At 41.5% G+C, this 24,975-nt stretch overlaps 1 protein-coding gene and 1 non-coding gene across 5 annotated transcripts in view; one reads left to right on the forward strand and one right to left on the reverse strand.

Annotated features, from left to right (window-relative positions):
- WDR64 (WD repeat domain 64) overlaps window positions 1–24,975 on the forward strand; it is a 113,177-nt gene that overhangs the window by 41,608 nt on the left and 46,594 nt on the right. For all 4 annotated transcript variants that reach the window (XR_003906747.1, XM_029934824.1, XM_029934825.1 and 1 more), the window contains 2 exons: window positions 3,591–3,670; window positions 12,059–12,198. Coding sequence is in view for 3 of the 4 variants with exons in the window: in XM_029934824.1 (XP_029790684.1) it covers window positions 3,591–3,670; window positions 12,059–12,198 (220 nt within the window). In the remaining variant the exon portion in view is untranslated. The remainder of the gene's footprint in view (window positions 1–3,590; window positions 3,671–12,058; window positions 12,199–24,975) is intronic.
- On the reverse strand, window positions 7,343–7,480 carry LOC115288731. Its single transcript, XR_003907143.1, has one exon. It is a non-coding gene; the product is annotated as a U4 spliceosomal RNA (small nuclear RNA).

Below are 24,975 nucleotides of genomic sequence, written 5' to 3' on the forward strand. Positions count from 1 at the left end.
ACAATAAAAAAAAGCAATGTGTTAAAAAATATGCAGTTGACGGTTAAGTGGCTGACTTCAGCTCAGGTCATGATCTCATGGTTAGTGAGTTGTAGCCCCGCTTCAGGCTCTGTGCTTACAGCTCAGAGCCTGGAGCCTGTTTCAGATTTTGTGTCTCCCTCTCTCTTTGCCCTTCCCCTGCTCTTTCTCTGTCTCTCTGTCTTCAAAAATAAATAGACATTTAAAAAGTTTAAAAAAATATGCAGTTGAATATGTATATAAAATATCTGTGAAAAGCAGTTCTTTTTTTGTTTTGTTTTGAAATTTTTCCCAAGATGACATCAATTATAGCTTTCTTAGCTAAAATATTTAAAGATGCAGTTTATTTATTTGTAATCCAATTAATTATGTGGGCCAAAAAAAAAAAAAGAGTATAATTCTACTGGACAGTTATTTTAAAAAAAACAAAAATTTTAAGTGCAAAATATGTATAAGTCCTATTTCACATGCTGGGAAATTAGAGAAAATGATTGATAGATTTTTTTTCATGATCAACTAACAGGGTATTAAATAGTTCTTTTTCTTCTGTCTAGGGATTCGGCTAAAGTCCCATTCTCAAGAGAAATAGTCTGAAACATCCTCAGAATTATGACAGGGTGGTCAGACTAGTCCCCTGACCCTTCTGTCGTTGTCCATCCCCAACAAAGAAGGGACAACTAGCAATTCTAAAAATAATTGAAAAGAAGAGGCAAGGAGCACAGCTGTGGGACTAGAGAGGAAGGCGGAGGTGCTTTGTCTGCCTTCTCCAAGTAGAGAGTGGAGGCCAGAGAGAGAGGGCTCCCCTTACCCCAAGCCAAGTTCAGAATCTCCAGTAAGAACCATTCTGGGAGGCTCTGGTCCTGAAGAGCCAAAAGAGGGGAAGCACACACATGATGACCGCTCCCTGTTTCCCCATGGAGAATTCTGGAGGCCACAGGCTGGGCCACATTATGACTTGTGGCCTAGGAAATTTTCCCTTAGTGGGTCCCTCCCACCAGAATACTTTGAATACTTTTAATATTACATATTGGTTTTGATGTAACTTTAAATTATAACAGTTTTTTCCTGTCTTAGAAAAAAAATCAATAGATTTTCAAAATGGTTTCTAAAAATCTTATTTTCTTCTGATGTGGGAAAAAATTAAAATGTTTCTCCTGATACTAAACTTACAGTTTTTCCTTCTTTTCTTTTGTTTATTCGTTTTTGAGAGAGAGACTGAGAGAGAGAGAGACTGAGAGAGAGACTGAGAGAGAGAGACTGAGGGAGAGACTGAGGCGGGGTTTGAGGGGGAGGGCAGAGGATCTGAAGCTGAAGTTGTTGGGCTTGAAACCATGAGCTGTGCGATCATGATCTGAGCCAAAGTCAGAAGCTCCACTGACTGAGCCACTCAGGTGCCCGCATTCTTTTCTTTCGGATTAAGAACAATTAGAACATTTCTGTAGGACCCTGAAAGCACTGTGAGCCTGAGGCCATGTGCCTTGGGTGTTGACACCTTCCTCTCTTGCTGGAGTGACCCAGGACAACGGGGAGGGGCCGTGTTTACACTGACACCCTCCTGTGTGGCGAGCCGTGTGAAATGTCCTGGGAGACACAGTCTGTATCTTAGTAGAAACTGTGCTAACACAAGCTGTTGGTACAAAGGAACACCAGAAGGGACCTTGTGTAGAGACAAGGGTAGAAGAGAGTGACGTCATTCCTAATATGTCACCACACGGGGCTTGGCTCCGTCAGTCAATCGGCTACAAGTGTGTCATTGGCAAAACTTGAAATGAATCACCAGCCAGAACTGTCTACCTCTTAGCTGGGACATTTAAACCTTTTCAAAATTCTAAATTCTGACTTCAGATTTCTGTGACTACATTGAGGCTTTTTTTCATGAACTTTGGGGAAAAAGAATGAAATTTTTTATGTAGGGATTTGGAAAGATCTTCAAGATATAATATAAAGTGAAAAAGCAAGGAACAGAATAAAATATGTTGCCATTTGTGTTTAAGAAGAAAGGTAAGGAAAGAATACACATGTGTCCAAGGCAAGAGGAGACGGAGACCAGCTGCTGTCTTCCCCTCAACCCCCCTGCTTCCGTGCCTCATCCCTTCCTGATCCAGGGCCCCTTCCAGTTGTCCCTCTTCACATAAACATGTCTCTTCCTTCACCCCATCTGGTCAGATGTAGTAACAGCTTTCAACTATTGCTAGTATCTGAGATCAGTATTATTATTATTATCCTATTGAATAAATGAAGAGGCACAGGACGCCTGGGTGGCTCAGTTGGTTGAGTGTCGGACTCTTGATCTCGGCTCTGGTCATGATCTTATAGTTTGTGGGATGAAGCACCACACTGGCTCTGCATAGAGCCTGTGTGGGGTTCTCTCTCTCTCCCTTTGCCCCTCTCCTCCACTCATGCTCGCTGCCACTCTTTCTAAAAACAAACAAAAACAATAAATGAGGAGGCACAGTGATGAAGCCAGGATTTAAGCCCACACATCAGGCTCTTTTAAGTACAGCCCCATACTACTCACAGATACTAAATTAACACTCAAAACCTATATACTAAAATTATATGACAGATCCTATCTTTATAGTATGGCACCAGGGGAGACAATCACACAAAAGATACTGCTTAGTTGGAGGGGACATGAGGGTAGGGTCGAGGCAAGGCTTTTCTGAAAAAGTAGCTTTTGAGCTGATGCTCACAGGAGGATGGGTGAGGGGGTGGGGTCTCACAGCAAGGGTCTCTTGGCCTGTGCAGAATCTCCCAGGGAGGGAGGGCGGGAGCTCAGTGGGGCCAGAGGGAGGGTGGCTGGAGTAATGTGGCTGGGTCATAGCATGAGGGGAAAGGAGGAGCCACGGGGCAAGCCTGGGGAGGTGACGCGGCCCACTCAGGGTCAGGTGGGCCAGGTGAAGGAGCTTGCTTTCTCTCAAAATTTCAAGAAGTCCCTGGACAGAAGTGGCATGCTCTGATTTGGGTTATATGGCTCACCCTGGCTGAAGCGTGACAGTGGAGCTTGAGGTGGGAATGTGGACGGACGAATGGACGTGGTGGAGGCTGAGAAGTAAGCAGTTTATTGTAGAAGGTCTGGTGAGAGGGGATGAAGGCTCGAACACTGTAGTGGGAATAGGAAGCAGAGGTCACTTTTTTATTGTATTTTAGAGGTAAAATCAGCAGACTTGACAGCAGGTAGCATGTGGGTGGTGGGAGAGGAGGACGTGTCCAGAGACATTCCCGGCATTGTGTGTACCAAACAGACTCAGTCAGCTGCTTAGTGCCCTTTCTGGATTAAGAACGATCTCTGCCTGTCCCTCCCATGAGCATCAGCACAGTTCCCAGGGTGGAAGACTGGATTTCCTGTTAAGCAGAAAGAAGACAAAGTGCTGTGTTAATATCAGCACATTTTGGAATGAGTGGGTTCTGTGGGCCAGTGAAGATGTCCTCATTACTTATAACATTTTCTGTGCATAAATGGATTTACAACCAGCTTAGGAATGAGCCTAGTGAACATAACCTATGTATGAGATAGAATTAGCTTTAAAAAGAACAATGTGGAAGCTTTACATCTCATTTGTGTTTCCCAGGCCTGTCAGGGAGTTCTCCATGCCAAGAGGAGCAAACACTTTTTGCTACTGTACAAAGGCAAACGTGATTGTCACCGGAGGTAAGGGCACAGTTCACATTGTGCAGAGATTTTCTACTTGGCAAACATCACTCTCCTTGCTTCATGTTGCTTCATAAAGCTACAGAATTTTGCTCCTAGGAAAACCTTTTAGAGAATTAAAAAATTCACATAAATCTGTCAGACTTTCTCTTTGTGCCTTCTGCATTTGATGGCACTCTTAGAAAGTTCTTCCCCAGTACCAGAATATGAGATATAACTTCTCCGGTATTTACTATAATTTTTATTGCTTTATTTATATTTCCCCTTCAGATCTTTAATCTGTCTAGAAGTTATTTCATCATGTGAGAGCATAAGTTCCTAGACCAGGGCCCCTATGTGGGCTTTAAAGGAGTTCTGGAAGCCCCTGGAGGCTAATGACACTTGTGTGTCTATCTGCATTTTTCTGGAAGGATAGTTCCAAATTTTATCAAATCTTCAAAGGGATCCATGACCAAAAAGGCCAAGGGCCCGTGGCTTAGAGTTAGCAGAGAAGAGGCCCGGGAGCAAGCCTTGAATCTAAGGGTTGGGTAGGGTGGATAGAGGATGCAAGGTCAACTGTGGAGAGTAAGGGGAAGATGATGTCATAAGCTTGGAGGACAAAAAGGTTCCTTGAGCCTCAGACTCATCACCTATAACCCTGGGGTGCAGGAGGATCTCTGAGCCTGAGCTCTGGAGTCAGATCTTTTGGCTGCAAATCCTGGTTGTCTTTCCCGCAAGCTGTGTGGCCTTGGGCAGTTAATTTCATTCCTTTAAGCTTCAATCTACTCAAAACTAAGACTGATAATAAGTAAGATGATATCGACTCGTAAGATTATGATAAGAATTCAAATTCAAATAAAGTACTTAGCACATAAGAAATGCTCAGTACAAATCTGCGAATAATAATATTAATAAGAAAACCCCACATACTTCATATGGCGGTGTTTAAGATCGACTGAGATAACGTTTCCTGGCACATAGTTGCTTTTCGATAAATACTAATTCAATCCATCTACAACACGTAGGCAAAGTCGTTCTGGCAAACGTATGGAGGTTTCGTTGGAATAGAATGAACTTGGAGGTTCCAGTTAGGAGGCTGTTCCAGAAGTCATGAGTGAGGTGGTGAGGGTGGGGATTATTGTAGGTGCCATGGAAGAAGGAAAGAGAGAGCCAATCCCAAACGCATGGGAAAGGAGCCAGTCATAAGACCTGAAGGGAGAAGGATTAACAAGAAGGATCAACCATCTCCAGGTTTGTAAAGCAGGAGAAACAGAAGCACAGCAGCTGTGCTGTTAGCAGAGATCAGGAGGAGGGTGCTCACGTGGGAAGGGGAGAAAGCAGACCTCAAGTTTGAACTTTAATGTCACGTGTGATAGATACTCAAGAGAGTGCTCCTTCTGGTGATGAAAAAAGGCCTTCTTGGATAGAGGGGTGGGGGGCCCCAGGCTGTCGGCGCCTATGAAAAGCAGAACTCCTGGGGCACCTCAAGGAGATCAGAGTCACCTTAAATAAAGATCACATAGACGTGAAAGATGTAAGTGAACAAAACAGAAACTCAAACAAACATCAAGAAAATGGCCTATACTGAAGATCTGAACTTTATAAAGGGAAAGAGCAAATGGGATTTTTAAGAAGAAACCTCTATCATCCAAAAGATCAATAAATGTACCATTTGGTAAATTCCTAGAGCAAAAATATTTATTAAAAGAGCAAAAATGTTCAGTGAGTAATGCTACCAGCTCCTTCAAGTTCCTGGCCCAAGACACATGCATGCCTTTGTTTTCCTATCAAGAGTGCCTGCCTCAGGGGCACCTGCGGCTCCATAGGTTGAACATCTGACTTAAGCTCAGGTCATGATCTTGCAGCTTGTGGGTTCGAGCCCCATGTCAGGCTCTGTGCTGATAGCTCAGAGCCTGGAGCCTGCCTCCGATTCTGTGTCTCCCTCGATCTCTGCCCCTCCCCCACTCACACTCTGTCTCTTTCTCAAAAATAAATAAACATTAAAAAGAATTTTTGTAAAGGGTCCTGCCTCAGCTCCAGAGTGCAACATTGATAAGTACAGTCCATCTTCCACAACATATTTCCACCCCTGCAGTAGAAAATCTTTGTGTGACTCTGGACTCCCACAAATAGAAGCTACTAACAGCCCCAGTTGATTGACACGTGTTTTGTATGTTCTGTGTATTATATACTATACTCTTACAGTAAAGTAAGCTAGAGAGAAGAAAATGTCATTAAGAAAGTCATAAGGCACAAAAATGCATTTACAGTTCTGTAGTGTGTTTATTAAAAGAAAAATCCGCATGTAAGTGGATCCATGCAGTTCAAACCTATGTTGTTCAAGGGTCAACTGTGTAAAGACAGTCACACTCCCTTTGCACACCTGGGCAGTCTCTCCTGAGGACATCAAGCTAAAGTTTTTTCATGTTTATATTTGAAGTTTATATTCAATTGTGCTCAGCTTTGGGCCTTCTACAACCCTTACTTAAAACTAGTTTATAGTTCAAATATTGTTTTTAAAAAATTATACAGTAGTCTATTGAAGAACAAAACAAGTAAAAAGAATGCACTAGAGAAGAAGAGATGGTTTTGGTCATAGCCTGGACACTGACCAAACTGTATGATTTTCAACCATCATGTAATCTCTCCTGGTGCTCACCTTCCTTATCTGGTAAACCGAGGAAGTTTGACTACATTGATTCCAAGATCCCCTTGAGCTTACAATACCCTGATTCTATTGTTTAAAGAAAATCCTGTTCATAGGGATATAAATTAAAATGTCCTTTGGAAAATGTGCAACCCAGTTTGCTCATTAGGTATTACTCAATATATAATCAGAGCTTCATGCACTCAGAAAACTGAGGCATTAATGGGCCACAGACTTTAAATTTCAAACAAAGACATCAAGAAAGCAAAGCATGTGGATAAGGAGTCTGCAGAGTAGTATGTGGGAGCCCTTGCTTGTACAGGGACTGAACTCCCTGATGCTTGGTGGTGATAATTCTCAAAACAGGGATCCAAGTCTTTAAACTGTGCTAGTTGAGCTTATCTTTTTTTTTTTTTTTTTAAGAGACAAAGATAGTGTGAGCAGGGGAGGGGCAGAGAAAGAGAGAGAGAGAGAGAATCCCACACAGGCTCTGTGCTCACAGCCCACGCGGGGCTCAAACTCACGAACTGTGAGATCATGACCTGAACTGACACCAAGAATCAGACACTAAACTGACTGAGCCACCCAGGCGCCCGAGGTTATCCTTTAAAGAGCTCCAGGCTGAAGTCTAGAACACATAAGGGAACAAACACTAAGATTACATGTTTCCAAAAAAAAAGAAGAGATGTGCTTGTATCACAGGTTCTTGATCCCCATTGCCCTTTGCTGAGCCGATGCCTGTCTTGGCTTATTCCCTGTGAGGGAAAGGAGCCTGCCCACTCACCAGAAGGAGGTGGGGGTGCTCCAGGGATGAGGGCAAGACCCCAGTGGTCCTGAGACAGAGTAGGACTACCACGGACACTGTCCCCAGCAGGGCATGCCTGAGTTTGGTGAAAATACAGTGTCCCCTCTCTTACTTCAATTCAGACCCTCGTCAGGAAACCCTATGAGCAAGCAAACTGGAACAGCTACAGTGAGCTCTGATTTCAAAAATCTGATTCTTCTAAAAAGACAAGTGGTCACATCTGTCTTAACCAACTCTTTCGAACAGCCCTTTGTTCTCACACAAAATAACTCAAAATGTAAGAATTGACCAGCCTTCATATATTTTGTAATCAGTATTTTAGCAATAATCGCGCCTCGGATAAACCTCATTGGCTACGATACTGCCACTGCGCAAAGCTGTGTAATCAGTATTTTAATCATTTCTGGGAAAAGCAAAACAACACTAAACTAGACATGTGTTTGGTAAAGTTCTGGGACTCAACCCACTTCAGTGTTTATGGATTAAGATATTTGACCTTCATTAACCTCAATGGTCATTATATTAGAAGATGTCCAGTTACAGTTTTGAAATCTTATTAATTAGAGGCTCTCTAGCTTTCTTCCCTACACAAAACATATAGCAATATGACTGACAGGCAACGAATACTTTTTGCCATGCACAACTTATTAAATTGTCACAGTTACAGAGCTTCTATTAGTAGAAAATGCAATTCCTCAATAACTGAAAACACGTTTTCCTCAGAATACTCTTGTTGATTAGTGACTCAGCCAAGCACATTGCAAAATGTACTGTATGTACCAGCTGATGACTCAAAATATACTACAAAAGAAGCTTTGCTAGGCATAGTTGAATGTGTGAAATATGCAGGGACATTTGATGAGCTTGAAAAAATAGAAGCTCTTGTAGGGAGGTTAAAAAAAAGCTAAACCAGGATAAGGTATTTATAAAAACAAAACAAGACAAGACAAAAATTGTCAACTTTTGAGCATTGTTGTGGTGACCCTGAAGAATTTTTTTAGAGCTAATATGTCTCTATTGGCATTTTAAGAGCTAAACTCCTACTTTGGAAGGTCTAGTGTAACAAAAACAATTTTCTGCCATCCAAGATAATTTGGGGGCCCTGAATGCACTTGTTAATATTTCATTCAACAAATATTTCTTGTACAGCTGCAGACCAAGCATTATATGTCATAGGGATCAGGTTGTATCTTAGTCTTCTAGATTTCTAAATTTAATAGTACAAATGAGACATGTTAATGCATAGCTATCATATAACACAGTACATGAGTCAACAGATTAATAATTGTAACAATAACAATACAGATGAAGCACTGTAGGCATTTTGAGCTTAGTATCATGTCCCTTTCTGATCATTCTGGCTCCAAATGGCCACTACACAGACCATGTAAGGATTCCATTACTATCAATAGAAAACAAACTGATGGAAGACTCTGGTAGCAGACAATAGGAGGCCTCTGTGAGACTGGGTTTCCTTCATAATGTGCACTGGACAAAGCCCTTTGTTTGTCACATTTCTCAAGTCATAATCTTTTATTGTACCCTTCTTCTCATAGCATACGAGTCACAGATTTTCTTCTGTGCTCATCCTCCAGGAGTGGCAAAGCCCAGCTGCCTATGGGCCCGAGACTTAGGTTCTAAACGTACTTGCCAGGGGAGAGCAAATGCAAGGAAGATAGTGCACTACAGGAATTATTCAGTATGAGCCATGTAGCTGATAATCTGGAATTTTTCTCATCACCTTTACAAATTCCTGATTGCCCTCTACTCCCTCTGTAGTAATCCCCTCCTTCCACAGCACACAACATAAAACTTTAGAAAGGGAAGGAATCTTGGGAGACCAAAATTTTGCAGATAAGATCATTGAAGCCCCAGAAAAGAGAATGGTTTGCCTCAATCCATCGTGCAGCTGGTCAGCTGGGAGGCCGGAGTTCCAGTCAGCTCCCTTTGCCTGCCAGCCCCTTGTTCCGACCCCTGGACCGCGGCAATCTGGCGGATACGGTCTCTTCCTCTCTTGCTTCTCTCTTCGCCCGGAGCCAGCTCTTCTCATCAAGAGTGAGGCATTTGGATCCACTGACTCACCAGCCGAAATAGGAACTTGCTAAAGGGAAGAAAATCCCATTTAATATGTGGCCTTATCTAAATCACAGCGGAAAAAAAAGGAACAGAGAAACTAAAATACCTACCTTCAGATTTGAAATATTTTCTATGAATGCTTAATTTTACCTCTAGATCTTTCATGCTTGCCTTAGAGCTACTAGGTTATAAACTCTCAAGAGAAGGGAGGGCATGTTTCATGTAGCTGTGTATGTGTTCTCTCCCCCATTTTATATAAACTATGTTGCACATGTCAGCGACTTGGAAGAAGAATAGAGTAGTAGTAATAGCCCACTCATAGTCTAAGGACTGTTCAGGTTATCCATGTATGAACCCATTTAATATCACAATAAGTTTATGGCATAAGTTCCAGTCATCCCTGATATATACACAGATGACAAAACCCAGACATAGAGAGGTGGAGTCACTTACTTAAAGCCATAAGTCTAGTGAGTGATAGAGCGAGGTTTCAAATCAAGTAGACTTTCCCCACATATGTATTTTTTAAGCACTCCCTGAATGACTCTATTGGCCGACTCATTCATTTAGCAAACATATAAGCACTTACTATTTTGTCAAACCCTGCTATGGATGAGAAATATAAGGCTTACCAGATAATGGGTAAACAGATATTTATGCAAAAAGCTGTAATTAAATAGGGTTTGTGCTATAAATGAAACTGGATGAAAACAGCCCTAAGAATGGGGAAGAAGTCCTAACTCCCATTTAAGGCTGGGGACAGTGATCAAGGGCAATTTTAGGGAGGAAATTTTGGAACTAAGTTCGAGAAAGTGTAAGTTTTGGTCTTCTGAAAAAGAAGACTTTCAGTAGGATCAGTATTTAGAATTATTGGTACCTTCAACATTTAACAAAATGTCAAGCATGCAGTAATTTCTCAAGATAGTTTCCTTCTTGTCAATAAGAGTACCATGGAAGTCTTAAATTTAAAAACATTCCCCTTACCCACTTCAAATATCTTGGTTGCTGTCTTGGTCAGCGTAGTTACCGTAACAAAATACTACAGGCTAGATGGTTTACACAACAGAAATTTGCTTTCTCGGTTTCAGCGGTCGGAAGTCTAAGACCAGCGTGTCAGCACCGCCAGTGTCTAACCAGAACTCTTACTGGCCGGCACACGGGAATTTATCCTCAATATATATGTCCAAAAGAAGAAAAATACATAAGTTGCTGAATAAAGTGAAAGACTAGAATTAGCAGGAACATTTATTAATAGCAAATGTTAAGAAATTTTGATGTAGTGGCCAAAATGATAATTCTGAAGGTGTGGGCATGTGCTCTTCCATAAATGCAACAAAATGGCAGACATAGATATTAACAATCTTTTCTTATTTTTATTATACTGAACATATAATATTTGTATTTTACAAAAGGGTACAAATTTCCAGTTATAAGATGAGTAAGTTCTGGGGATGGTGACTATAATAATTGTATAACTGAAGGTTATGAAGATAACAAATCTTAAAAGTTCTCACAAGAAAAAAGGGTAACTCTGAGGTGGTGATGTGTTACCTAACCTTCCGGAAGTGATCACTTTGCAATATATACTTGTATCAAATAATCATGTTGCATACCTTAAATTCACACAATGCTGTATGTCAATTATATTTCAACAACGCTGGAAAAAACAGAAAGCAACATGCCCTGCAATCCCCACATATAGTAACAAAGTGACGCATTCCTTCTACAAAACTTTGATTCAGTCTGTCTCTCTCTGCATTCAAGATAGCATGTGGCGATTTCTTGATAAAAATACATTTGAGAAAACAGTGATCTTTTTATTTTGGCAACATTTAATTATGTTTTTTAATGTGTATATCAAAGATAAAAGTTAGTAATAGTGATTTTTTGTTGCTGAGAAATGGTAATCTAAATACCTACTGAAAATAATTCAGGGGCGTCTGGTGGCTCAGTAGGTTGAGCGTCTGACTTCGGCTCAGGTCATGATCTCACAGTTTGTGGGTTTGGGCCCTGCGTTGGGCTCTGTGTGACAGATCAGAACCTGGAGCCTGTTTCCAATTCTGTGTGTCCCTCTCTCTCTGCCCCTCCCCTGCTCTCTCTGTCTCTCAAAAATAAATAAACATTAAAAAATTTTTTTTTAAAAGAAAAGAATTCACAGCATTTAAATATGAATGGAAAAGTGTTTTCCTTAACTCTGAAAATAAAAAGTTTATTTGTAAGAAAGAGGGGAAAACACAGTTAACTGTGATTACCTATAAAGAGTGGAAGTAGGGATTCTAAAGGAAAAGAAGACATTTTTGACAAAATTATACCCTTCAATATTGTTTAAATCCTTTACCATGTGCACATATGATTTTAACAATTAAAAAAATAGTAGGTATGCTATGATGGTGACTTTGTGTGAATTACAAATGCTTACGGATATGCGGTAGAAGGGAAGATGGAGACAGGAAAACCAGTTGATTTGTTATAATGGTAGAGATTGTGTGCAATTTTCCTCTTCCTCTCAGTGTGAAAACAAAAGAACAGCTGTCTAAAATACTTTGGGAAGTAAATAAAGTATTAATAATACAGTAATGCATGAATGAGTGGGAAAGTACTGAATCAAGAAAAGTATGCATAAAATATTTATAAGAATCCACATTCGTGTGTGTAAATACAATTATTGCAAAACAGCCTTGACAGGAGCAAGTGGCTCCAAAGTAAGCCTGGCCTCTTAGCAAGTCAATCACAGACGGCGTCCTGGAAGAGCAGACTGTGATTCGATATTAGAAGGATAAGGACATGGTTGGGTGAGAGGGACTTTCGGAACGCTGGCCAGCTGCCCGTACAGCTGTCTGTGTCCCCGAGAAACGAATAACCTCCCATCCCTCCTCCTCAGGAGATGACAAGGTGCTCCGGTTGTGGCACCCCAACATCAGCACCAAGCCCGTGGGCAAACTCGTGGGGCACATGTTCAGCATCACCGAGGTCGTAAGCAATGACAAGGAGCAACACGTCATCAGCCTGTCCTCTGCAAAGGTAACAGGAAACAACACAAATGAAACAGACCGTTTTCTCCCTTACAGTCCCTGGAAAATCTAGAACACATACAATTTTTTTTGCATTTATTTATTTTTTGAGAGACAGAGAGAGACAGAGCATTGGTGGAGGAGGGGCAGAGAGAGAGAGAGGGAGACACAGAATCCAAAGCTGGTTCCAGGCTCTGAGTCAGCACAGAGCCCGACAGGGGGCTTGAACCCACGAACTGTGAGGTCATGACCTGAGCTGAAGTCAGAGGCCAAAATGACTGAGCCCACCCAGGCGCCCCCAGAACACATACAATTTTTGAGTGAACTAGCTGCTCGTCACTGGGAAAAATACTGTCTATGAGGAGAAGGAAATGGTGAGCCCCTGTTCTGTCTCTGGTGCTGACGGCGTGTAACAGAACTTGGTTAAACGCAAGTGTTAAAAGCCAGCGGCGCTGGAAGGAGATAACATGGCCCTCCCACTGCAGACAGGACGTCATTGGCAGATAGGACGCACGAGGCTGCTGTCATTGCTGCTGTTATTAAATGTGTCTTAAATGTTCTAACCGAGGTGCTAAAATTTTGAATATTAGATATATTAGGACTGAGTCATTGTATTTGCAAATAATAATGATTATCTCCTCAAAAAATACAACAAAATCAGCTCTTAAATTTTTAAAATTGAAGTATAGTTGACACACAAAATCAGTTTAAAATTTTAAGAGCAGATAAGTTCAGTAAGGTGGTTTGTGACAGCAATTTCTAATAAGTAAATTTCTGTGTAAAAGCAGTAAGCACAGTGGTCAAAGAGACAGCATTCACAAGAGCAAAACTTGTGACATACCTAGAAGTAACCTGAACAAGCGTTATCCACCATGAATAGTAAGAGAACGATAAGGTTTTTTTGAAGTGCTTTTATTGAAGAACATGAACAAATGGATATGCTATGTTTTCCGCACGAGAATATGGTTCTGTAAAAGATATTCTTCACCAAATTAAACAATTGTAATGCTATTATTTTTAATGCATTCATGATTATTTTAAGCACCAGTTTGCCAAGTTTAGTGTTAATGTAAAAATACTGATATACACTGATATACTGATAAGAGAAAAGGCAAGAATCAGTTCGTGTGTGTGGGAATTTTGTATGTAATAAAAGTAGCAACCCAAAGCTTTGAGCATGATGGTTAATATTGGGAAAACTGATTAACCATATAAAGAAAAAATATGCAATCAGTTGATCGTTTCATAATGAACAGCAAAATACATCCCATATATATTAAATATCTTACATGTAAAATACAAAAACATAGAAGTTCAGGAATTTTCCAGAAGAAAATACAGGTGTATATTCTTATAACCTTAGGGTAATTCCTAAGCATAAGACCTGTGGCTAATGGAAAAATAAATATGACTATGTAAACATTTAAACTTTCTGTGAATTATATTATAATTCATATGTATATGCATATATATATGAATTATAATTATTCCCATTTATCAAAAGTTCACCAAGTACCAGACACTGTGGCATGTATTTTGCATACTCAACTCACTTGATGCTAAGAACAGCTCTATAGGTTTTACTTTGTAAAGTAATTATCACAATTTTGTATGTATAAAGGCAAGTAAGACCTAAGTCACTTACCCAAGGTCACATAGCTACCTAGTGGCTAAATGTAGCCAATCCCATCTGTCCCCACCTCGAACAGTCACCCGATACATTATTAAAAATATTGAAGACAGATTAGCAGAGGAGCAAGAATGCCACAAAAATAACAGAACCTGGAATAAGATCCTTAAGTAAACTTTTAGGCATTTATTCTTTTTTTACTGTTTATTTATTTATTTTCAGCAAAAGAGCAAGTGGGGGAGGGGCAGAGAAAGAGGGAGAGAGACCATCCAAGCAGGCTCCACAGCATCAACACAGAGCCTGACGTGGGACTCGATCCCAGGAACCATGGGCTGAAGTCACTGAGCCACCGAGGCGCCCCTAGGCATTATTCTAGTGTAACAATCAGATACGTGCCCAAAGACCTATGTAGAAGGATATTTGTTGCACTAATGCTTATGCAGTGATTTAAGGAAAAAGGAAGGAAGGAAATGAAAAAAGAGGGATGGGAAGGAGAGTGAGAAGTTCAAAATCTAAAACTAGGACTTTGATTCAGTAAGTTATTTTGTTTGTTTGCTTCCAGTATTACAGAGACATAACTGAGACGGGCTCCGCACGCACGGGTACACAGCACGCTCGTTTGACTTACACTTATCGTGAAATGTTTACCACAGTAAGTTCAGTGAGCCTGTGCCGTCTCCCGTAGAGACGAAAAGAAAGACAAAAAGAATGAAAACAAATTCTTTACTCGTGATGAAAACTCTTAGAATCTACTCTCTTCATAACGGCCGTTCACATCACACGGCAGTGTCAGCTACAGTCACTGTAGCTTATTGATCTTGTCCCTGTAAGTTTGTACCATGTGACCCCCTTCCTCCCCATTGCCATCCCCTCTCCTCCATTCAGTAAGTTATGATGTGTCCTTCCACATCACAGAAATACCATATAGACTTTTGGGCACGTGGGTGGCTCAGTCAATTAAGCATCTGACTTTGGCTCAGGTCATGATCTCTTATTCTGTGGGTTCGAGCCCCACATCGGGCTCTGTGTTGACAGCTCAGAGCCTGGAGCCTGCTCAGATTCTGGGTCTCTTTCTCTACCCTTCACCCTCTCTCTCTCTCTCTCTCTCTCTCTCTCAACTAAATAAACCTTGGGGCTTCTGGGTGGCTCAGTCGGTTAAGTGTCCGGCTTCCAACTTTGGCTCAGGTCATGATCTCATGGTTCATGGGTTCAAGCTCCACATTGGGCTCTGTGCTGACAGCTCAGAGCCTGGAGCCTGCTTTGGATTCTGTGTCTCCCTCTCTCTGCCCCTCCCCTGATCGCACTGTCTCTCTCTCTCTCTCTCAAAAATAAATTTAAAAAGCATTTTAAAAATAAATAAACCTTAAAAAATTACAAAAAGAAATATCATATAGGTTTTCAATGTTACATAGATGAACACCTATGTAAAAACATCTAAACAATATATTATGTGAAATATAATGAAACAGCATGTAAGAAATTATTCCATTTAAAAATATTTCTTTGTCTATCATACTTAGCAGGGGTGATTAACAAGATGTTAGTGATTACCTGGGTGCAAGATTGTGGGTGAATTTAAAAATTCTTTTCTTTTTTGTGTTTTTTGTCTTATCTATTTTTTTACAGTAAATAAGCACTGCTTTTATAATAAGAAAGCTATTTTTTATTTTAATTATATTAGAAGAATTTAATGGCACTGCAAAGACAGTGAAGGTTTTGAGGCACTAAAATTAAACCATGTTAGGGGCTTAACGTCGGTTGAGTGTCCGGCTTTGGCTCAGGTCATGATCTCATGGTTTGTGGGTTCTAGCACCTCATCAGGCTCTGTGCTGACAGCTCGGAGCCTGGAGCTGCTTCGGATTCTGTGTCTTCCTCTCTCTCTCTCTGACCCTCCCCTGCTCATGCTGTCTCTCTCTCTCTCAAAAATAAATAAAACATTAAAAAAATGAAATTAAACCATGTTATGAATTGAGACCTGGGGTCCCTTCTGGGGAAATTAAAGAAAACAAGGAGCTCTGTCTCGAAAATATTTAGGTCATTCATGTGCAGAGGTGAACAGACACAAGCAATTAGCTTTCCAACTTGTCACAAAGTAACAGGTGTTTTAACATGATGCTCATTCAGACGTCCCAGCAGCTCCACTGGGCAAATTACTTAATACCTTCCACACTTTCTTCATGTGTAAAGTGTAGTTCTGCCTACAGGGTTACTATTAAAGATTAAATGAGGTCGTTCATGACTTATTCAGAAAGCGTGTTTTTTTTTTTGAGCATCTATTATGTGACAGGTACTGCTCTGGGTTCTAGAGCGGGAGCATTGAACAAGGCAGATAAGGTCCTTTTCACAGGACATTTACAGTCTGGAGAAAGAGGGAGACAAAGTAGCAAATAAACAAGAAAACAGCATGATAAGTATCATAATGAATAGAAAATACAGTTATGCCATGTGACTGAAAATCACCGCTGAAGAGGTGATGGGAAAGCTGAACCCAGAACGGCCAGACGAGCCGGCCCCACAAAGATCTGAGAAGCGAGCAATCTAGTCAGAAAGAACAGCAAACTGGGCCCATACATGTTTTTGCTGAAGCTGCCATCATCATGTCTAGTAGCATTAATTACAGCAGAAATAGCATATTTTTACACATCTAGCATTCCTTCAAATTACTGCAGATAAACTAACTTTCATCTCTTCAAACTTTAATAAATCACCAGTTGGGGGCCCCTGGGTGGCTTCAGTCGGTTACTTTTCCAACTCTTGATTTCGAAGCCTGCTTAAGATTCTCTCTCTGTTTCTGTCTCTCTCTCAAAAATTAAAAAAATTTTAAGAAAAATAATAACAAAATAAAATAAATCACTGGCCAGTCACGTGCCCATGACATGCTTTTTCTGGAGCCCTTACAGCAGGTTTTCATCCTTTCGTCTAGCTCTGCAGACTCTCCACCTAGATGTTGTTTCCTTCTGTAGCTGTTAAATTGTATTTCTGGTCACAGAGCTCAAGCGTTGAGGCACTGAGCCACCACCCCTCCCGCTCCGAAAGAGCTGACAGACCTGATGGATGCAGGGAGGGAAAGAACAGTGCGGACCATGGTCGGCTTTCTCAAAGACACCAAAGGTTATTTTCCTTCTTTTTTGCTATGGGGAGTGATATGTACATGCTCTGATGACTTCTAACGGATTGCAAGCCGATGTTTAACAGTTGCTTTTTTTTGCTTTTTTAAATTTTCACTTTGGAAGTGATACGAAGGAACGTGAGAAAAGGCGCAGCATGGCTAGGCTGGGAGTGTGCCTTAGAGCAAGAGGCAACATCCTGAAGGCAGGTGCCAGGTGCATAATGTCAGAATGAGCCAGCGGGCTCCCCGCCTGGCCTGCACTTTGGCTGGACGCCATCTCCTTCCTGACTCTGTCTAAGATCCTGTCCAAGGGATGTGGACGCTACTGCCTTGCCCCCAGCATGGCTCAGAGAATGGCCTCTAAAACCGGGCAGACCTAAACTGAAGAGTGACTCTGACAGTTACAGGTGGTGTGACCTTGGACGAACTGAGATCACTGAGGAGGCTAACAGAGAACCTTCCTCATAGGGTTGATGTGAGGATGAAATGAGGCGAGGCAGAGGAGCCTGCACACAGGGCCTGGTGTATAATAATCAGCCCTCTAGGAGCATCAGCAGTTACCAGAAAGGCGGGAGCTCCCCCACTCTCCCTAGTGGGGACAGGACTTGTGTTGATCTACCTGTGTTTGTCCTGAACCTCCTCTGTGGTCACACACGGGTAGATTACGGGTGTGGTCTGTGGCACGGGACAAATGACACTTCCCAAAAAGCCCAGGCTTCTGATGTTGCTCATTTATATTCACCTCGTGCAGAGCACCTGCCCAGTCTACATGAGGTTGAACAAAACCTATTCTCCATGAGCCCCTGATGTGGCTGTCACTCCCCAAAAGCTACTCGTCTTCTACTGAGCTGGCGATGTCAAGGTTGCATCATTAACTTCTGTCTTTTCCACCTCAAAATATTTCTGTGTTTTTCTGTCATATTAGCTACTCTCTCTCTTTTCCTCCTGCCGAAGGCCAAGCATTTCCCCTCCTTCCCGAATCGAATCCCTGCTCTCGTTCTCTTAGTGGAAGCTGCCCCATCAAGACCCTTGTCTGGCCAGTTCTCTTCTTGTACTCAATGCCTCTGTCTTCAAAGTTCCTTGAAGGACTTCCAAAATTTCTGATTTAAAACTGAATTGATTTTCCACTTCAAATCTCCTTCTCTTGACTTCTGGTCTTTCTCTGCTGTTAATGATAACATCTGTTTCCCACCAGACCATGACCAACTTCAAAGTCACTTTTAAACCTCCAGCCTCTCTAACCCGCCCACTGGCCAGTTCCCAAGCCTCTGCAGTGTTGCTCATATCAGGCGCCTCATTCTTCTTCCCACAGATGTGGCCTCTGTGCAGACCCACTGAAGGGCCCCCAGTTGAAGGAGTCACATGAGAAGGCACCGATGGTCCTCCTCCTTCTGGCCCTCCCATCTCCCGCCACCCGAATATTACACTGTCGTGTTAATCATCCTCTTACCCACTTATAACCTTCTTACAAATCATCAAGGCACCTTATTCCTTATAAATAAAGTTCAAATTCTCTTTTCTAGTTTTTAAGGTTCTCCGTGATCTGGAACCAGATACCTTTCTAGTTTTGTTGCTACTTATTTGTCTTTAGATAGTCTAAACTTCACCCAGCCCTTCCCCAAAGTCTTCATCCTTGCCTCCCTGTGTCTGCACCACTCTCCTCCCATACCCGGCTGCTCTACTGAGCCTTTACATCTCCGTGAAATATCACATCCCCCATGAAGCCCTCACCAAGAGAAAAATGGAGTTCGTCTCTCTTTGCTTAATAAGAAATGTGGGTCCTTGAAATAGACCCAGGGATAGGAAGAAGGCTGACCTTTTAAAATATGTTAACTTTAAGTCATAAAAATCAGAACCCTTTTCCAGCTTTAACTCCTTATGCCTTTTTTTTCTTTTTCTTTTTTTTGGACAAGGTTATCCTATATGAGTTAAGTTCCGGTTGGGTCCCCCCTACTTTTTGGGTAACTGGGAGCATCCAGGACCAAGAACCGGATTTTACTGCTTCCGGATGTTTTTCACCATCTGTCCTTGCTTTGCTGCTTGAGACATTCCATTTTGGGTAAACTGTGATTTGCAACATCCTCAGGAGGAAGATCTGCTTGTCTCTAATAGGTCCTCAGAGCAGACTGTCAGAAATTTTTCTGGGGAAGATCGATATATGTTAGGAACCCTTAGCTAATAAAATGTCCAATTGTAAAGAAAACATAACAACTAAGAGAAAGTTGGTGAGGGCACATGCTCTGGGATTCAGATTCAACGTAAAGAGTCTGAAGCAAAAAAGAAAGCTTTTTTCTATGTACAGGCCTTGCTTTCCTTCTGCCTGTAACCTCAGGACACCTCATCAACCATCTTTGAAAGAAGACCCTGTGGATAGTTCTGAGCCATTGGAGCCCGTGTGCCCTGCAAAACAGTGGGGATCCAGCCCCTATGTGAACTTTCCTTCTGCTTGTGGCTGTCACTCTCTATTTGTAGAACCTGGGGCATTTGGCTGTCATTACACATTTGCTTAAGATGGGTTATGATATTCTGAGTTTTGCCCTTTGGGACTATTCCCTCTTCACCCCACCCCCATGCTGACCAGACCCCTGGCACAAATACACACACGTATTTGCGTGTGCATGCACACATATTCACTACAGTCTACCTAAAGTAGCTCTCTGGGTACATGGGTGCCATTAGCTTTCGTGCCTTAGTAAAGGTAATTCTTTAAGAAGCCTGACATTGCTCTTTGGCTGGTAAACTGGTTGTATCTGAAAGCTGTCCTCCTAGGAATCCCGACTTCCTACTGTGTCAGTACGAATTAACCAAAGATATACGAACCCCTGCTAAGTGTCCAATACTGTATCAGACCCTGTGCCTAAACATCTTTTGATATAATCTCTGCCCAAAGGGAGTTAAAAATATAGTTGAGTAAATAAGGCAAAACTGCCAAAAATCTTTGCTGGCAAAACGTAGGAATGACAAAAACATCAAGTTCAGTTCTCCTAGAGAATTGGAGTAAATTATGAAAGCTGGTTTTGCATCTTGAAATCAGGAAGTCAAAAAATTGTAATCTTCCCAAAAAGCAAGGTCGACTTTAGCAATCTAACAAAACTTAAAACACTCACACCCTTTGATACAAAAATTCCATTTCTGGAATTTATCAAACAGGTATATTTACACTACTACATACAATTACGTGTACATGGAGGTTCACTGTCACTTTACTAAAAGAAAATACAGGAAATAAGTATCATTCCATCAGTTGGGAACTAATTAAACTATAGAGCATTCATGCAGCAGAATACTATACAGCCATTAAAAAGAATGAAGTACATTTTAGTAGTTAAATATGCCCCCATATAGATGTAAGCTCTTTCTAGATGTGACCTCATTTAATGGTTGTGACAACCCTGTAAGACAGGCTCTAATGTAATCTCCCTTTTGAATGTAAAATTTAAGGCTCAGAGATGTTAAGTGATTCACACAGCTAGTGAGTGGTGAAAGGATTCAACTGAGCTTGTCTTCCTTCAGAGACGGTACCACCCGACAGTGATTAACCTAAGAAGTTGAACTGGGAGGCCCAGAAGGAGTGAGTCGGTGGAAAGGGGGACTTTGGGTTTGTACTGTTTCAAATTTTCTGTAGGCACCTGTAATAACTTGGTCATGAGAGAGTTAATCATTAAAGGTGCATTGGCTGCCCTCACCCTCGTGTCATCCTGTTTCCCGGTTGTCACACAGGAAACCGTGAGAACTAGGTAACACAATTCAGTTTTAATTCCACATAGCAATTTTTTTCTTCTTGTTATTTGGAAGAGCTTAAAAAATACATTTTTTGCATTAAATTCCCTACACAGACAACATCAAATGCCTACCATCTGGACTGCTCTGTTATACATACCCCTGTTTTCAAATTTAGTCTTTGTCTCTAATACTGTGTTAACTCTCAAAACAGTCACAATATCAGAGATCTTCAGGCGCTTCCTGAAATTGTGTCACCCTAATTTGATTCATTTGGGGTCTAAAACCTAATTAACCTCTTGTAGTTGTTGGGTAAAATTAGGAAAGCCGGCAAAATCCCAGCTTCCCTTGACGACTCGAAAGCACTGAGTTTCCCATGCCCCTCCCTCAATTCAATGACACGGCAACTCTGAAGACTTCTGCCTAGGGGTTTTAGCATCCCGCACTGTTCAGCCTGCTTCCTAACTAGCCCTCACAACGCTTGAGGAGTACTAGTGTGGTATCTGCTCTCCTGCCTAGAGAGCGCTGCCCAGGAGCAGTAGTGACAGTGCTTGTGCCGTCACTTGCCGCTGGAGCACCGAGCTCGGGGTTCCAGAGTTATTTGCTGTGTGAGGAATCGAGCATATCATGTTAGTCTCGCAGCACCTTTTTACAATCTATTTTTACGTATCTAAGACCAATGCCTACACATCAGATATTCTGCTCTAGTCACTCTGTAATAAATACCCATCAAGGGGGGGGAAAGCAGTTTATTAATGTGTTTGGATAATAGTGATTGGCATTGAGACTGCAAGAAAAGACCAGAAACCTGGTTGGGTCAAAACAACCCTCACTCCTGTCTCAGATGCATGTAGAGTTTTCAATTTTTTTTTACTTTATAGTTATTTATAAATCATTCCTCGCAGAACTGCAGGGGAGGCCTTTCTATTGTCCTTCTCTTTCATATTTGGGGATGAATAACTTTATCCTCAAAGACTTGCAGCCTTGCAATTGAATTTTTCTCGGTGTTAAAAAAGCAATCCTTCCACTGAACCCCTGCAGTCCCAATTTGTTTGAAAATAATAATTATTTTTAATGATATGGTATTTTTTAAAAAGTATTTATTTTTGAGACAGAGAGAGAGCAGGGGAGGGTCAGAGAAAGAGGGAGACAGGAGATCAGACAGACAAGGACAGGTGGTTCCATGCTGCCAGCACAGAGCCCTTTGTGGGGCTTGAACTCACGAATCGTGAGAAACCGAGAGTCAGACCCTCAACCAACGGAGCCACGCAGGGGCCCTGAAAATCATTATTCTCACTGCTGCTAGAAGGTGAATATTTTTGTAATCTCTGCTGTAGACAGATATATAATATTTAATTTATAATTTATAAACACTGCATTCTGCACCCCAGGGCTTCTCTAGTGGAAGCCCCCTGTCTTCTCAGATTATTTTCTTTCTACAGTAACCCAGTCTCTTTCTGAAACATTGACCTTCCTAATCCCCTTCATGCCTGACCTGGCTCCACTTCCATCCCTGAGGCTTTGAAGCACTAACACCAGCCACAGAAACACTGCCCCACTGAGGAAAATGAATAGAGAAGAGAACTGGAATCGACAGGTTCTAGAGCCTCACTGATAACTCCACCCTCCTTTCCTCCAAACTAGCTAATGTATTAAGGCCACCTAAGAACTGAGTTAATGAATTCTGTTTTCTGATGCTGCCCCATTTATTAATTGGTTTATCCAGTTACAGTGTATTGCCTGTCCGCTACAAGACTACAATGCCGTAAATACTATGAATCCCTGCAAGATCGACACAGAGAATAAGCAAACATGCAGACCAAAACCCAGATAAGTAATCAGCCCAACTAAAGAGAACACGGAAGATTCTGGGGAAACAATCATATGGCACTGCTTTCTCCCTCAAGCCAGTCCCAGTTTCGTAGAGAAGGCCACTGAGTAGATCTTCATAGGACAATTGCTAACTGCTATTACCGTACACAGGTATTCTGGGCATCTAGAGCTAGGGAGGGTGATCAATGGAAATTGTCCAAAGGAGATGACTTTTTGGGTTTTTTTGGACAGGTACTATGTTTTTATACCACCAGTACTCAAACAAGTGTCCCTAAACTGTAGTTTTATTTTGCATGTTTCAATGTTCTTTATGAACATAGTGAATAAATCCTACCAAAATTTCCTTTTTTCCACTCAACACTCTATGTTGGGACTTATCCATGTTATAACATGTGGCTTTACTTCATTTATTTTAATGGCGACACAGTATTCTATCATATGTGTATCACATATTTGTCCAACTTGATCAATGGCCATCAGACTTGTTTATATCCTTTGTGGCCTTGGGATTATTGCCTTGGTTGAACAAAGATTTTTAAATCTAATTCAGTTAAGTGTATCAATCTTCTATGGCTCATGCTTTTTGTGCTTATTGAAGAAATCTTTTTCAACTCTTAAGCGCATAAGGATATCCTCAAGTTTTTCTAAAAATGATTGTTTCTTTTATATATTTAAGTCTGCATATGTGTGCGCACCCGCACGCATTTCTGTATGCTCACTTATTTTTAACGTTTTTTCTTTATTTTTGAGAGACAGAGAGAGACAGTGTGAGCAGGGGAGGGTCAGAGAGAGAAGGAAACACAGAATTGGAAGCAGGCTCCAGGCTCTGAGCTAGCTGTCAGCACAGAGCCTGAATGGGGCTCGAACCCACAAACCATGAGCCAAAGTTGGACGCTTAACTGACTGAGCCACCCAGGCGCCCCTGTATGCTCACCCTTCTGTGTCTCTAGCCTTCCCCTACCTGGCCCCTTGGGCTCCAGTCTAGAAATAGGTCTAGTTCCTGAGCCAGAAGTAGTCTTGGTTTAGTTCCAGGTCAAAAGGCAGTGTCTCTCTCTCCTCCTGGTCTCCCAGTTTTCTAAACAATATACCTCCAGTTGAGAGGAAAGCCCAGCCTATTGCTCCTCAGCCTCACTCACGTGCTCTGCCTTGGAGCACTGAGCTGCTTCTGTTCCTGCCCTTCTCTTGTTTGGATCCATAGAGGGATGTCTCTTGCTTTGGAGCTATGATATTTCCTTTTCTTTCTCTCTCTCTCTTTTTTTCATAGTATTTTTTCTACTATTTCTCTGTGTTAGGAGAAGAAATGGCCCATCAGGGTATAAACTTACTGAACTGTGACTCTTTAATTCTCTTTATGGCAGATCTGAGGAAAGAGTAGCAGTTAACTACACAACAGAGGGTCTTGAAGAAAAGAAATTGTAGATGATAAGAAGAGTATGTGATGTGCAGGGACCAGAATGAGCAGGAGGGTTTTGGGAATTGGGAGCAGGCTGGTGTGAGGGTAACAGAGGTACCAGGAGGGAGAGGGCAGCAGAAAGCCCTGAGAACGGTACGGCGTGACCAGCCAGGCCAGCAGTCACCACTTCCCTGGGACCACACAAAACACCTAAAGAACAGAACACTGAAGAATAAAGAAAAAAAAAAAACAAAAACAGAATGAGTCTATGGAAAACATTACAGATTTGAGAGCATATTCACAATAATTCAGTGAGGTGCAGAGTGCTATGTGTCATATGTCTGTTGTAGAATCAAGAAAACTGAGGTTCAAGGGATTTAGGTGATGGGCTAGAGCTGAAACCAAGTCCTCTTCTGCCTTGTCCCCTTGTTCTTTTTTAGCAACCACAGTGCAGAGCAGATACACACATGGTAAAAAGCCTGCCAACCAGGAATGCTTCTCAGCAAAAACAATACAATCAGAAACAATTTGAATAAAGATACGTTTCTTTGGCACTCTTCCCCGGTTCCACTTTTAGGATTTTCTCCTCCTTGTCTCTTATTCTGGGCTCTAAACCTAAATTCATAAATAGTCCATCGTACTTGCTTACCTTATGATACAAAAGAGTGACAAGGTTCACTGTTCTAGCTACCCCTCTAAATTTGCGTTCTTACTAGAACAAAGGAAGTAACTTCCAACTGTGCAAGCTCTGAGAAACACTGGCCTACACAGGGTATCCATTTGAGGCAAAACTCTTTACCAGTGTTCCCTGAATCACATGACATAGACAACTTTATGCTCTTACATATAAGAATCAAATTGCCATTGTAATAGTTAAGTTTTGAACTCCTTTAACTCAATTGCAAGTGTTTCAAATGTGAAGGCTGTATCTCCCTGTTAACGAAACTACTTTTTATATGTTTATATGTAGTGCTGTGATGATTACTCATTTACTCAAGTATTCCAAATGAAAAGGTGAATAGTAATTATTATAAAGTGAAAATATTATTCAAGGATGCATGCTAGAAAAATGTAACCTTGATCAAATCACACTTATTTCTGA

The sequence above is a fragment of the Suricata suricatta genome, chromosome 3 (assembly GCF_006229205.1).
Source record: "Suricata suricatta isolate VVHF042 chromosome 3, meerkat_22Aug2017_6uvM2_HiC, whole genome shotgun sequence".
Taxonomy (NCBI): Eukaryota; Metazoa; Chordata; class Mammalia; order Carnivora; family Herpestidae; genus Suricata; species Suricata suricatta.